This window comes from Hakea prostrata, chromosome 10, assembly GCF_041222555.1.
Source record: "Hakea prostrata isolate BN-2017 chromosome 10, UWA_Hpros_2, whole genome shotgun sequence".
In the NCBI taxonomy this organism is placed as follows: domain Eukaryota; kingdom Viridiplantae; phylum Streptophyta; class Magnoliopsida; order Proteales; family Proteaceae; genus Hakea; species Hakea prostrata.
In genome coordinates this window covers 27,048,983-27,061,818 of record NC_142609.1, presented here as the reverse complement: position 1 = coordinate 27,061,818, position 12,836 = coordinate 27,048,983, and the positions used below count along the sequence as shown (strand labels likewise).

Sequence of the window (12,836 nt, the reverse complement as noted above, 5' to 3'; positions counted from 1 at the left end):
ATACACCTCCTAAGCCACAACAGCTACAAAGGAAACTCTGGCAACAATCGAATGTGAAGCATGACCCATACCCAACAGCTTCAAACTTCCTCTTTTTTATTTTTGTTTTGTTCATGCCTTAAATGATCTTGTATTGCCTTGAAATTAATATATGTTTAGCCTAGGACTATGATCTATGATTGTGTTTTGTTAAACTTATCTTTTTATTATTTGCTACCATTTTTTATTTTCTGATTTTAATAATTATTTTCTAAAATTATGTATTTTTATTTTATGTATATATGATATATAGGCTTCAACTTAATTCATGTGAGACACCATCACTTGATCTAGTCGGTCATTTTATTTTGTTGACTTGTTGTAAATGTAACCATTCTATTAAACAATTCATGTATGATGATGATTCTATGCTTGTATGCAATACAGTTTGCACTTGTTGGAACCAGTCATTTGTTAGTATACTTGAATGATAAATTTTCAATGGTTTTTTTTTTTTTTGGCAAAATACTAGTTCCATTGTGTTTATTATGCTTGAAATTGGTAGTATGCAAGAATCCAAATCATTTTGAGTCCATATGAGGCCCGGAATTGAAGTTCCAATTTCCAGGGAAAAAAAAGTGTCAAGTTTCGACCGAAATTTCGACCGAGACATCAAAATTTCGGCCTTTTGCAAGGTCAAAATTCCTGTTTTGGTTGAATTTTCTTCCTTGGTACCATGGATGTAACACCACTAAGTTAATGATATATCCCTAATTTGTTTTCAGCCCAAGATCTACATCATACCACGTAGACAAGACCCCAATTCCTTCTCTCCACTCACAGCACTCTACAGTCTACACCTCAAATCTCATTTCCTTCACAACACAAAACATACATATAGCAACCGAATAGCACAAAGTTTGAGGGGAAATGTAACTAGTACGTTTAACCCAACAACTATAATTGATTAAAGAAAAAATCCATTTTGAAGCCTTCATCAAATCTAATACACTCTCTGATATACCCCTACCCAAGACTTGACGATGAGTTTAGAAGATACCGGATTGCCAGAATCCTTTGGTTCGAAGCGCAGCATTCCCCATAGGCAATTGTATGAGTGTTTATTCAGGTTCAATTTGGAACTAATTGAGTCTTTTGTGGGTAGATTTGGTTCATTCGAGGTTCAATTTTGAGTTTTTTTTACGTAACTGGGTTTTGGATAGATGGGTAATAATTAGCCCACGGGATTATTTTCACTTGATTGCACTTCATGGTAAGGTTTGAAATCTCAGTTTCAATATGGTACTAATTTCAGAAATCTCAGCCAAAACCTAAAAATTTTCCTAGGTATTTTTGACACAAGGTTTCAAGGGGTTCTTACAAGGTTTGTTTAATCTGATTTCTTGCATGAAGAACACAATATCACAAGTAATTTGCTAACAAACCAATGAAGTGTGATCATTCGAGTGTTAGTATACATGAGAAATCTCAAGAAATACAAACTTTGTAAGATTGAACAAACTGTATTGCATACTAAATTTTTTATACAAAGTTACAAACGCAGAATTACAATACAAAATTAGAAAGACAATAACCAAAAAGAAACTCCCAAGCTTCTGTTCCAAGTTGAGAGCCTGGGTGGATCCATCCCCTGAGAGGCATACTCTGAATAAGGTTTCAAAGTACTCCATATCCAGCAACTACACTATAACCACTATAACCATGGAGCAAGCAGCAAACAAGGTGAAGGAAGACAAAGGAGTGATCATTTTTAGTGAAGAAGTGGTTGAAAGAGGCAAAAATGGCACAAAGTCAGTGAAATCCCACAAGTTCCAACCAGTGGCACCTGCTAGTTTTGCGAAATTCCACAGATTTGGACCGATATTTGCAACTTTTGAATAGGGTATCACAGATTTCGGTTGTATATTCAACCGAGGCAGTTGAAACTTGGAATAAAGTCTCATCCATAGCATTTGGTCTCGGTTTCTTCCAAAACTAAGGTTTCAACTGAGATTTCAGTCATCTTAGTTGAAACATGGATTATGCTTGGGGGATTCCAATTCTACCCCTTAGTATTAAGTATTAACTATGGTTGAGATTTATTTAGGGCTTCCTTGGAAATTTCAATTGTAAGCTTAGGAAGAAATAACTTTTCCTATTTAAAGACTTGCATGGGAAACCAGTGGATGATTTGGATGAATAAAAGAATTTCTAAAATTCCTTGCATAAGAATTTTGTCTCTCTTGTGGTCCTTCGAGTTCTTTTCTTCTCTACAATAATCTTCTTCTCTTTTCTTTCTCTCTTACTCAATTCCAACCCTCAACCCTTCTACTTCTCGTCTGGCACTTCTTGTTGATGTACCAGGGTCAGCAAGTATAGGACACTCCATATTTTGTGCCTAAACAGCCCCCAGACCATGCAGCACCTACAGCTGACAGAATGCCCCAAGCGGTATTTTGGTCATTTTACCACCCCCTCCTTATGTTCAAAGTGGTCTAGTTGGTTTCACACACTATTAGGAGTTAGTATATACTTCTATTTTCTTAATTGAGTTTGTTGTTAGAGTCCTGATATAATTAGGAGTCCTAGTTGGAACCATCCTACTTGTTAAAGTCGATTTCTTATTTTGCAAGTTGTATATGTTTAGGAACTCCTACATGAGAGTCTTTTTTCTAGTTTAGGAAGTTAAGTCTTGTTGTAAACTTGTAATAGGGAATTCTAATTCCAATCAGATTCCCTAGGTTGAGTCCAAGTTGGTTTCTTAAGTTGAGTTCAAGTTGGTTTTTCTTGTAGTGTCCTAGCTATCCTTCAAAAAAATAAGAATATAAATGGTACCTCATACGTCGTAAATGATTCAGAGTAGATCAATAAAATTTTGCAAAGAGAATTGAAGGAAGAACAGAGTTGTGGGCTCTCAAGGGGAACCACAGGGCTGAGTCTGAGCGAATTCTGCAGTTCTCCTCTTCATCATCCCCCCCCCCCCCTTCTTTATTCTCTCTTAAGCCTGCAAGCCTGCAGTAGCAACACTAAGTCCAGAATTTTGCAACGTCAAGTCCCCATATCCAAGTAATGCCCCCTACCCTTACCCCACCCCTACCCACCCTCTTGTACACCACACGAGCCTCCCCCATTCCCCCTTCTTATGGAACCCCATCTCCTACAATAACCACTAAATTGCTCGTCCCCTTTCTCCTATTATCCCTCCACTACGAATGCACCATTCTCCTCTCTTTCTTTACTTCTAAAACCCAACAAAGCCCCATCCTCTCAGTTACCAAATTGTCCTGCACTTCAGCTTCTTCCTCTAGAAATCCTAACCCCTAGTTTCACTAAAACTCTCATAACTCCAAAACCCCTCAACCAATCCCCAAACCCTTTTAGAATTACCTTCTCCAAAGCTTTCTCTACCTCCCCTCTAAACCCTAATCCTATCCAACACTTTCAGAGTCCTAAACCAACTAGGGTACCTACTTTGTAAAGCCTAACTTCTTAGGATCGATTCTCAAATTACAAAAACTCAAAAACAGGATTAGTATCATTAGTATTTTCCCTTGGCCGAATCCCAAACCTAAACCTATACCACTCCTCTCAATGCCCAAGAATTGGAAATCAAACCCCACTCTAGCTGCAGGGTTTTCGAAGTCCTTGTGATGGGAACCTGATTGTAGGTTTAGGGTTTCTATGAGTGGTTCACCCAAAATCTTCCAGCAAATAAATCTAAAAATCCTATGGTGGAAGAGATATGTGAAGGGACAGTTAGGAGCCATGGGAAAGACAAGGAGATAATATTGGGACCCTATAGGTTAATAGGGAAAAGGTGAGGGTTTTACCAAATTCCCAAGGTTTGATTTTGAGGGATAAAATTGATCCTAAGATTGGAAGAAAAGGAAAGGAATAATTTGGTTTAATTTTGGTAAGATTTTGGGAAGATTTTGGGTAACTATGGGCTTGATCTCTGAGGGAAGGGAAAGATCTTGGGCAAGTCAAAGAAGAATTGGGAGGGCAGCCAAATGGGGGAGAGACAGGGAAGGGGATGCTGCAAGGTAGAAGGAAGGTAGGGCAAGGGTTCAGGTGAGTCACAGGGAGTAGGGAAGGGGTTCAGGTGAGTCGCAGGAGTTGGGAAGGGTGCTGCCAAGGGTGCGACAGCATGAAGGGGGGAGTTTCTGAGTTGCGCAAACAGCAGAAGGGGCAGGGGGTGTTGCGTGATGGGTTTGGGAGGTGAGGAAGGGGACTGGGGTTGCTGCAATTGAAGCAGAAGGGGTAGGGATGTGATGTGTGAAGAGAGGAGAGTGAGGAGACGGGGGCTGAGGATTGTATACTTACTTGGAGAAGGTGCTGGAGTTGAGGATGGCTGCCCTTTTTTTTTTCTTGCATTAGGTATACTCAAATTAGTTTTAGGGTTCTTTACATTATGATTTGTTGTATTTTTTATGTTAGAAATAGGATCTTGACTAGGACAGCAATTATTTCTCTGGAATTTCTTGATAACCTTGCAATTGAATTACGGTTACAACGCCATGATCCCATCCCTATGTTTCACTATTTTATCCTTGCTCAGTTATGTTACTAGTTAGGGTCGAAATTGATCTTTACTTTGCTATGATTGTGTAAATTTGCGTGTTCATCAGATTATTAGTTGCTGCACTTCCCCTATTTATTTGTTAAACTTCCGCTAATAATTGCCTAGCCTAGAGACTTGTCACCAACCTTTGTAGGTCCCTTAGTTTCCAGGGTTTCCTTTGCATCAGTGTGGCTGCTCTCTGATGGCTTCCTAATGCAGCCACGGATCAAGGGTTAGCATTTATGTTGTAATTCCCTAGATTAGGTGGTTGCCCAGGAGTTTCCAGCAATAGGAAGAGGGTTTCTAGGGTTTCAAAAGCTGTTCGAACCTGCTGAGAATGACTTTCAGATCTGAACGAATATGATGACTGAAGTTCAGATTCGAAAAATTGAATTCAAACTCAAATTTAAGGTTTCAGGTAGGGCTTGGGAAAGGCTAGGGGTTACTGTAAAGCTTGGACAGATCTTAAGAATACTTCTAGTTTCTGTATCAAAAGCTATCTCAGGAAGTAGGGTTGAAGCTTGAGGGTTTAGGCTTTTCTGGAAAATTGAAAATTTCTGCAGATTTCCAAGGTTGATGAAGACTTGCAGAAAATTTTCAGATTAGGGCAAATAAGGTGGAATAGAGCAATTGGCTTAGGGGGGGTGTTCTACGATTAGGTGCACCCTAGGAAAGGAGGAAAGAGGAGAGGAGGGACTTAGGAGGTGGGTTTAACAAAAGGGCGATTGCGCAGAAACAGGGGGGTTGGCGCACACTTGCTAGGAGAAAAGGGCTGGAGTTGCAGAACCAGAACAGAAAGGGTGAGGGGATAATTGCAATGGGGTTAGGGTTGTTTTCAAGGTCAGACTAGAGAGCGGAGGGGCTGGGACACATGCATGAGGTAGGGGAGGTGGACATGAGGCATGCGTGGGTGGGAATGGACTGTTACTTACTTGGAAAGGTTTGGAGACTTGAAGACAGCTGCTGGACTGTATGTTTGATGCTTCAAAACTTGATGGGATGCTTGCTCGAATGATGGAAGTATCTCAGAAATACCCTCAAAGAATGCAACGTCCCCCTCTTGGGAACCATGCTACACTCAGGCAATTAGAGACTCAAAGTTTTAATTCATCATATTTGAAAATAACTTACACTGAAGAGGTTATATATAGCCTAAATAATAGACTCAGACTCAACTTAGGAGATCTTTATCAAATAAGGATTCCATTACATATCAAACTGGACTCTTCATAAAGAAAGAACTCCTGACTAAATAAGATAGGAACTCCTTCCTACCAACTATGACTCTTGACTTTTTCAAACATAACTGTAACTCTCAATAAAAGACTCCAAACAACTTCTAATTGGACTCAGACTGACTCAAATAAATTCTGAAATAAATCCTAATTTAATTTCAGGAGTACATATAGAGGGCTAGATGCTCAAAATATCCCCCCTGCAGGGTTTGGCCAGCTTAGGGTAGTTTCTTGGAGCCATCCTAGGGGGGGCCACTTAGGGTTTCAGCCAAGGGGTTTTTGTGTTCACATCACTTCCTGCAACCTGTCCCTGTTCCCTTAGCTGAGTCTCTTCCCCACATGATCAGTCGAGTTTGATCCCCTAGATTCCCTCCACTTACTGCATTGTGAACCCTAAGCATGAGTGCCTTATCAGAGTGCAATTTGCAAAGATGGACCTCCAAATCTCATACTTTTTATATCATTTGGAAATCCATCTTCTTTAATGTTTGCCCAAGCTTCATTCAGGGAACAGGCTTCATCCAGCTTCTTGTAATTCGTTTTGTGAAAACTCAGGGAACAAACTCATCGTTGATTATTGAGCTCTAGATATTTCTTTACTTCAGAATCCTGCACGCCTAACCAGGACTGGGGTCCTTATATCACTCCCCCACCCCAAACCCCAAAAAAACCCTTTTGTCCTTTCCCTTTCAAATATTTTGGTAGTAATGTACTAATCATTCCAAAATAAATAAATAAATCTGCTACAAGATTTAATCAAGCCAATACAAAACCAAAAAAATATATATGCATATCGAAAACTTTATCTTTTTGAAGATACAGATTTCCATGTTCGTAAAACAATTGATAACGTAGTGCATACACATAGAATTATGCCTTGTTATCTAATGCTTAGAGTTAATAACATAAGCAGTTATTAATGTAATTCCTCCACTAAATTCTCACTTGATTGATACTCCAAAGCTGTAGACATCTGATTTTTCATTGTGTATTTCTTTCTTTAGTATTTCAGGAGCCATATATATGAGTGTTCCTACCATATTCTTCTTGTGGAAGCCACCACTTGGCTTTCCAGAGGATCTCCAGTTCTCAATACATATTTGTTTGAGATCTTTCTTGTATTCTGCCAAACCAAAATCAGCCAGATATGGACAAAGGTTTCTGTCAAGCTGCACAATTTTATTCTTATCGTTATTAATCTAATTTAGAAGTAAAAGTTCAAATTGCTCCCCTTGAGGATGCCGAACAAAAACAAAGACAAAAAGGAGATACTCACAAGAATATTTGCTGGTTTCACATCCCTATGCAGAATACCAAGATTATGCAGATATTGAAGAGCCTTCGCTGGGTCAAGGGAGGGGACGCAACAAGAAGGAAAAAAAGCATAAACGCAGTCAAGCTCAAGACAACTGCATTGATTATGTATGCACAGGGTAATGCAATGCCATCAGAAGGTCAACCTAACACAAACTTATCAATGTTTACCAAGTGGCAAGAAAACAGAGTTTGCATCCATACAAAGTAGGATTTGATCAGAAAATTTAAGGCCCTGACCGTCATTAGATCGTTAGATATTAAATCAGCCTTGCCAAACACCATAATCATTAACAACAAAAAAAGAAAAGTACTGATATTTATTATGCATAAATGACAAATAACAAGTGAGCAAGGAATGCACATTTACACAGGCTAAATATACGATTCAGATAATTTAACGTACCCGCATCTGTAAAAAACAGTGCATTACTACCATCACACAGTTAAATGTGTTCAAGCTCCTAAGCATTTAGTGCCTAGGTGGTGCCTAACCAGCATAAACTGCATTCCAATATTATTCTTAGTATACAAATTATATTTACTCATAACAGTCTAATAGGTAACACAAACTGCAATATTTTGACTAGAGAAGTAACAATTAGGAAGACACTAAAATGAGAACAGAAGTTGCCAAATTATAAACAAATTCCAATGTTCATCCAAAAAACTTCAGTGAAAGAAGACCACCAAAATGAATTTAAATGGTAACAGGCATAACATCAGAATGACGAAATAAGACACCTAAAAATTAAAATGACACAAAAGAGAAGAAAAAAAATCAGAAAAAAAGCAAGAGAAAAACATAACAAGAAGTACTAAATAGATCTCAATGGATGTGAAGAAGTTGCTCAAAATCAGTACGTAGCCAGGAAACCAGTTGAGCTATCGAGCTCCAGCTTTTAGGTCAGACTTCAGACATCAAAAGGTTGTAGGGGCAGCATTACACGGGTTTCTCTGGGCAGCAGCAACAGGTTTCAGTTAAAAGGTTTCTCTGAGCAATTGCAGGGGGGGGGGGGAAGTGCGCAGGGAGGATGGATCAGCATACTGAGGAAGAGGGGGGGGGACCAAGGGTGGGAACAACAAAAAGGGGACCCAAAATACAAGGGTAATAAACAAAATAATGAGACCTTAAGCAGGGGAATGGATTAGCATAAGGAAAAGATGGAAGACAGGGATAAAAGGAGCAGCATATTGCAGTTCTGCTTAAGAGAGAGAGAGAAGACAACAAAGAAAAAGAAGACAATGACAAGAGCAGGGCGAGGGCAGCACAAGAAAAAGAAAATCATAGTAGTGGTCATTAGAAGATGAAGTGTAGGGGGAGTATGACAAAGGGGGGCAGGGAAGCAGAGAAGAAGAAGGAAAGGAGCATCATAAGGGGGGAAATGAAAAATAAAACAAAAACAAAAACAAAGACACAAGAGACAACAAGTGCAGGGCTCCAGGGGGTAAGCATGACAGCAACATAAGGGGAAAAAATGAAAAATAAAACAAAAACAAAAAAACAGGAGATGACAAGACCATGGCTCCAGGGAGAAAGCATGACAAGAAAAAACAAAAAAAAATTGGCAAAACAGAGAAGAGGTAAAAAACGTCGGCAGGGTAAAAATAGAATAAGGAAATATATAAACAGAAAGAAGAAGAAGAAGAAAGGGAAAGGAACAGGGAGCATTCATAGGCAGCAGCAAAAGAAAAAATATCTTATTTACCTTGTGGAGCCAGAGTAACCAAAGAAAGACTGACGTAACCCAGATTTTAGGGTTTTGAGATGCATAATTATTTCCCAATTAGGTACTCCAGCATCCTCTTCTTGTGAACCAGCATGCAAAGAATTAATATGGGAAGGGTTAGGGGAAATTATGCATTCAAACTTCCTTGACAAGATAGTGATGGGCTGAAGCAACAATATTAATATGGGGTGGATCTGAAATAATTTAGGGTTTTAAGAATGCTCAAAATGGGATGCGATTGTGGAGGGTTAGGGTTTTGGGATTGGAAAATTAGGGCTCACCAAGAACCGATTTGGTCAATGTTTTTTGGTCAAGATTTGAAAATCCAACCCATGGGAGATATCGGATGAATTTGTTGATATGGAAAACTGGGGTCTATAGGTGTTGGAATGGGTTGGAACTTGGAAGGATTGTAGGTAATTAATATGAGGACATGATCCCCAAAGTTTAGTGGGGGGTTTGGATGGCTAAATTGAAAGATAATAAAGTTCTTGTTTTTAGGGTCTTGAGAAGTATGAAAATCGGATTATCAGAATGGGGTCAAATTGGGATCTAAAGTCATTAGGGTTGGGGGGATAAGGCTCCTAAAGTTTGGGACAGATCTAACGGGTAGATTGGTGTAGATCTGCCCTTGAAATTTGGCTCTTAGGAGAAGTCAGAAATTCAAGAAAATAAGAAAGAAAGGGTGGGACGGATGGGGGATGAAGAGGAAATGCTGGGGATGGGGTTGAGGATGATGTTCACTTACTTGGAGATGGTTAAAGGCTGCTGTTATGGTTGAATTGCTGCTAAAACTGAAGAGAAACTCTTTCTAAATATGCCATGGCCCTCCCAAGAAGACCACGACCTTGTTTGCGTCCACATAGAAATTGTGTTCATCAATTCAATTCCCTTTACAATGAGGAAGGGTGGGCTATATATATAGTGTTGCAATTGGAGGGAAAAGACTTAGACTCAAATAAGGAAACCTAACTTGACTCAACCAGGGAATCCCCTACAGACTAGGATCCCCTTTATAGCCCATTAATAACAACCACAAACAAAAAGAAATCATCCTGGAAAATGAAAACTAATTATCCAAAAGGAATCTTAATTTAGAATAGAATCCAACTGGGAATCCAACTCTAACTAGGACTCTCAATTCAACTCAATCAAAGAAAAAAAATTAGATATGGTCTCACTAAAACAGAACTAAATTTACTGGACTAAAATAACCATACAAGGAGTAGGTAGATGACCAAAATACCCTGGTATGATTTGGCCATCCTACAAGTTGTGCCAAGTGGGCTTGGGTTTTGGGCCCAAGATGCTGGTTCAGATAGGGGGTGGGCTTGCTTACATCAAAGACTCGTCTACAATAAACTAGCCAGATAAATATTGTCGGAGCCAGAATAAATGTATGATCCTAGTGCTGCAAGCCTGCAGGCTCTCTTGGTTTCTAGGTTTTCGCCACTCATGATAGGACTTAGCCAAGGTAATTAATGCAGATCCAACACTGAATTGGATTCTTGTTCCTCAGAATAAGCCTAGGGTAGGGTCATGTAGGTGTTGGGCCTTCCATGGGTTACCATTTACCAATGTCATTGGCCAACTTAGTTGACCTAAAACATGGGTACAAGAATAGAATACAAAAATGCCCCTTCTCAGCTTTATTTCAGTCACTTCAATGTTTTTTAATGAACCATGGTTCAGCTGTTTCAATTTTTTGTTCAAATTTAAATTTAGGGTATCTATGACTTTTTGGTCTCATTTAATTAGTTAATAGGATCTTCTTATTCTAAATTAGATATTCTAAACCTAATTGTGTTTTATTCTAAGAACTAAGTCAAAGTCCAATTAGTCCTGAGAGTTTATTTTTGAAAGGATGATTAGCTCTGTACGTATACCACACTCAATGGGAAAAATAATGATAGCCAGGTTAGTGATTCCAGCCAGCAGCTCATGTATTTTCTTATCTATAATAGATCAGATCTGGTGACTCAAATCCAGCTTGAGGTACTTGATGTCTAGAGTTCAGAACCAGGGACCTTGGAGATTAAATTCAAGGTGGTTAAAGTTCCTTGGTATTCCAAGTCCAAATTTTGTATCTGTGGATTCAATCTACATCTCCATCGATTCACATTCCCCATTCAAGAACAAAGATCAGCAGCAAGGCTAGTTGCAACCCAAGATCCTCCCCACCCCATTCTTATTTCCTTCAATTTCTGGTATGATACCCCATACGGCCATACCTAATATTGTCAAATATAAAGTAAATTAAATTACATATTCGATAATTGTATTGCATTTTTAAGAAATTAACTGGATTTTACTTAATTTGGTTTAGAAGAAGACCAACTTTTCCATTTAAGCATTTGTTCAGTAGACTAAGGTGTGAGTAGAATGAAATTGAAAAGTAATTGCAAAGTGGGAGTGAGAGTGAGAAGTGAGAAGTGAAAAGCGAGTGAGAGGTAAAAGTAAGAGGTTAGAGTAGGAGCAGAGAATAAGTGAATAAAGAGAATGAGAGACACTAGAAAACCAAGCAGGGAAGAGGGAAAGAGAAATTCCTGAAGAGAAAAGGATAAGGGGTTTTTGAGTAAGCAACCATGCAATACTGCTGGGATATTGGGCTTGAAGATAGCAAAGGGAAGGGTAAGAAGCTCAATCAAAGTGGGTTTGCTTCTTAGAGGAAAGTGTTTGTGAACTTTAGTTTAATTTGTTCTTGATTGATCAGAATTGAAGTTTGTAATTTTGAGAAAGAATAAGGTGAAGAACGAGAGAGAGGAGAAGATGGAAGTGATGATTTTGCTGAGGAGGCTCAAATAGATCTTCTGAGCACTCCTCAAAATAACTTCACACTATTTATAGGCTAATTTACAAGTTGATTCTATATAGAAAACAAAGTAGAACCAAAATAGGAGAGCATCAACCAAGTTCGATTGGTATAGATCACCTAATTACTGCATCCTTTTCCTATCGACCTCTCGATGAAACTTTCCTTTCACAATTGCCCTTCCTAACAAAGTTAATTAAAACTCATTATGAACAAGAATTAAAGGTCAAATGATATGTATATGGAAATTAGGAGTAAGAGCAGGAGTAACTTCAATAAGTAAGCTATATTTACAAAATCTGCCTATCTATAAGCAATTTTTGGGAGTCTTCCTAATGGGGTTTTGGAGATGATTTCCAAAGAAAAATTATGGTGATATGAGCCTTTAGAAATTTGAACTTTGAATTGAGTCTTTCTAATCTACATCATAGTTGGCACGGCGACGAGGCGATGCGAGGCGGTTTTAGCTAGTTGGGGCGATGAGTCGACGAGGCGCCCTCCGAGGCGCTTTTGAGGCGGTCGAGGCGTTTTAAGTGAAATTTTTACTTTATGTACATCTCATACACTAATTCATTATAAACCTATCTTATATATAATAAAAAAACTAATATTAGCCATTTAGCCTACCTTAAGTCATCCATAATACTACAAACCACACATAGTAGGTCCTAAATAAATTCCAAGTATCATACTACTTGGAGTAGGAATTGTATGCAGGAATCAAGCGATAAGCAGGTTCAGAGTATGAAAGATGTTGAATGACCTTTAAACAACAGTAATCAAATACTACTTGGAGTAGGATAGGATGCGAGAATCATATAGCAGGTTCGAGTATGACATCGGAACATTACATGGATAACAACCACGTGAAAGTCACGGAGAAGTAGCTATGTCACAAGAACCATAACGAAACTTTAATTGCAATTTGCAAGTCACAAAGAAGTAAATAATTAGTTAATAATCTCCAAACATAAATTAAATAACGAGTAGCAACTTATAACATTGTTAAAACACAAAAGAAAAAGAAAAAAGCATGTTGGCGACATGACCGCGCCGAGATGGTGAACAAAATCACCGGAGGCCGTTGCAAAACGTTAATGAATTAATGTTACAAATGATCCCATGTATTCCGTGTAACATTTGTATAAGCATTCAGCCATTAGATTATTCCCAATTGGAATCTAATTTCCAATTTATTTTTGGCC

At 38.6% G+C, this 12,836-nt stretch overlaps 1 protein-coding gene across 1 annotated transcript in view; it reads right to left on the bottom strand.

Moving 5' to 3' along the window:
• The window catches only part of LOC149002390 (protein kinase family protein / protein phosphatase 2C (PP2C) family protein), an 89,943-nt gene that overhangs the window by 59,911 nt on the left and 17,196 nt on the right, over positions 1 to 12,836 (bottom strand). Inside the window, exons 4-5 of the mRNA XM_089136303.1 lie at positions 7,052 to 7,119; positions 6,721 to 6,944 (exon numbers count right to left, since the gene is read on the bottom strand). Of these exons, the coding sequence (XP_088992429.1) occupies positions 6,721 to 6,944; positions 7,052 to 7,119 (292 nt within the window). The remainder of the gene's footprint in view (positions 1 to 6,720; positions 6,945 to 7,051; positions 7,120 to 12,836) is intronic.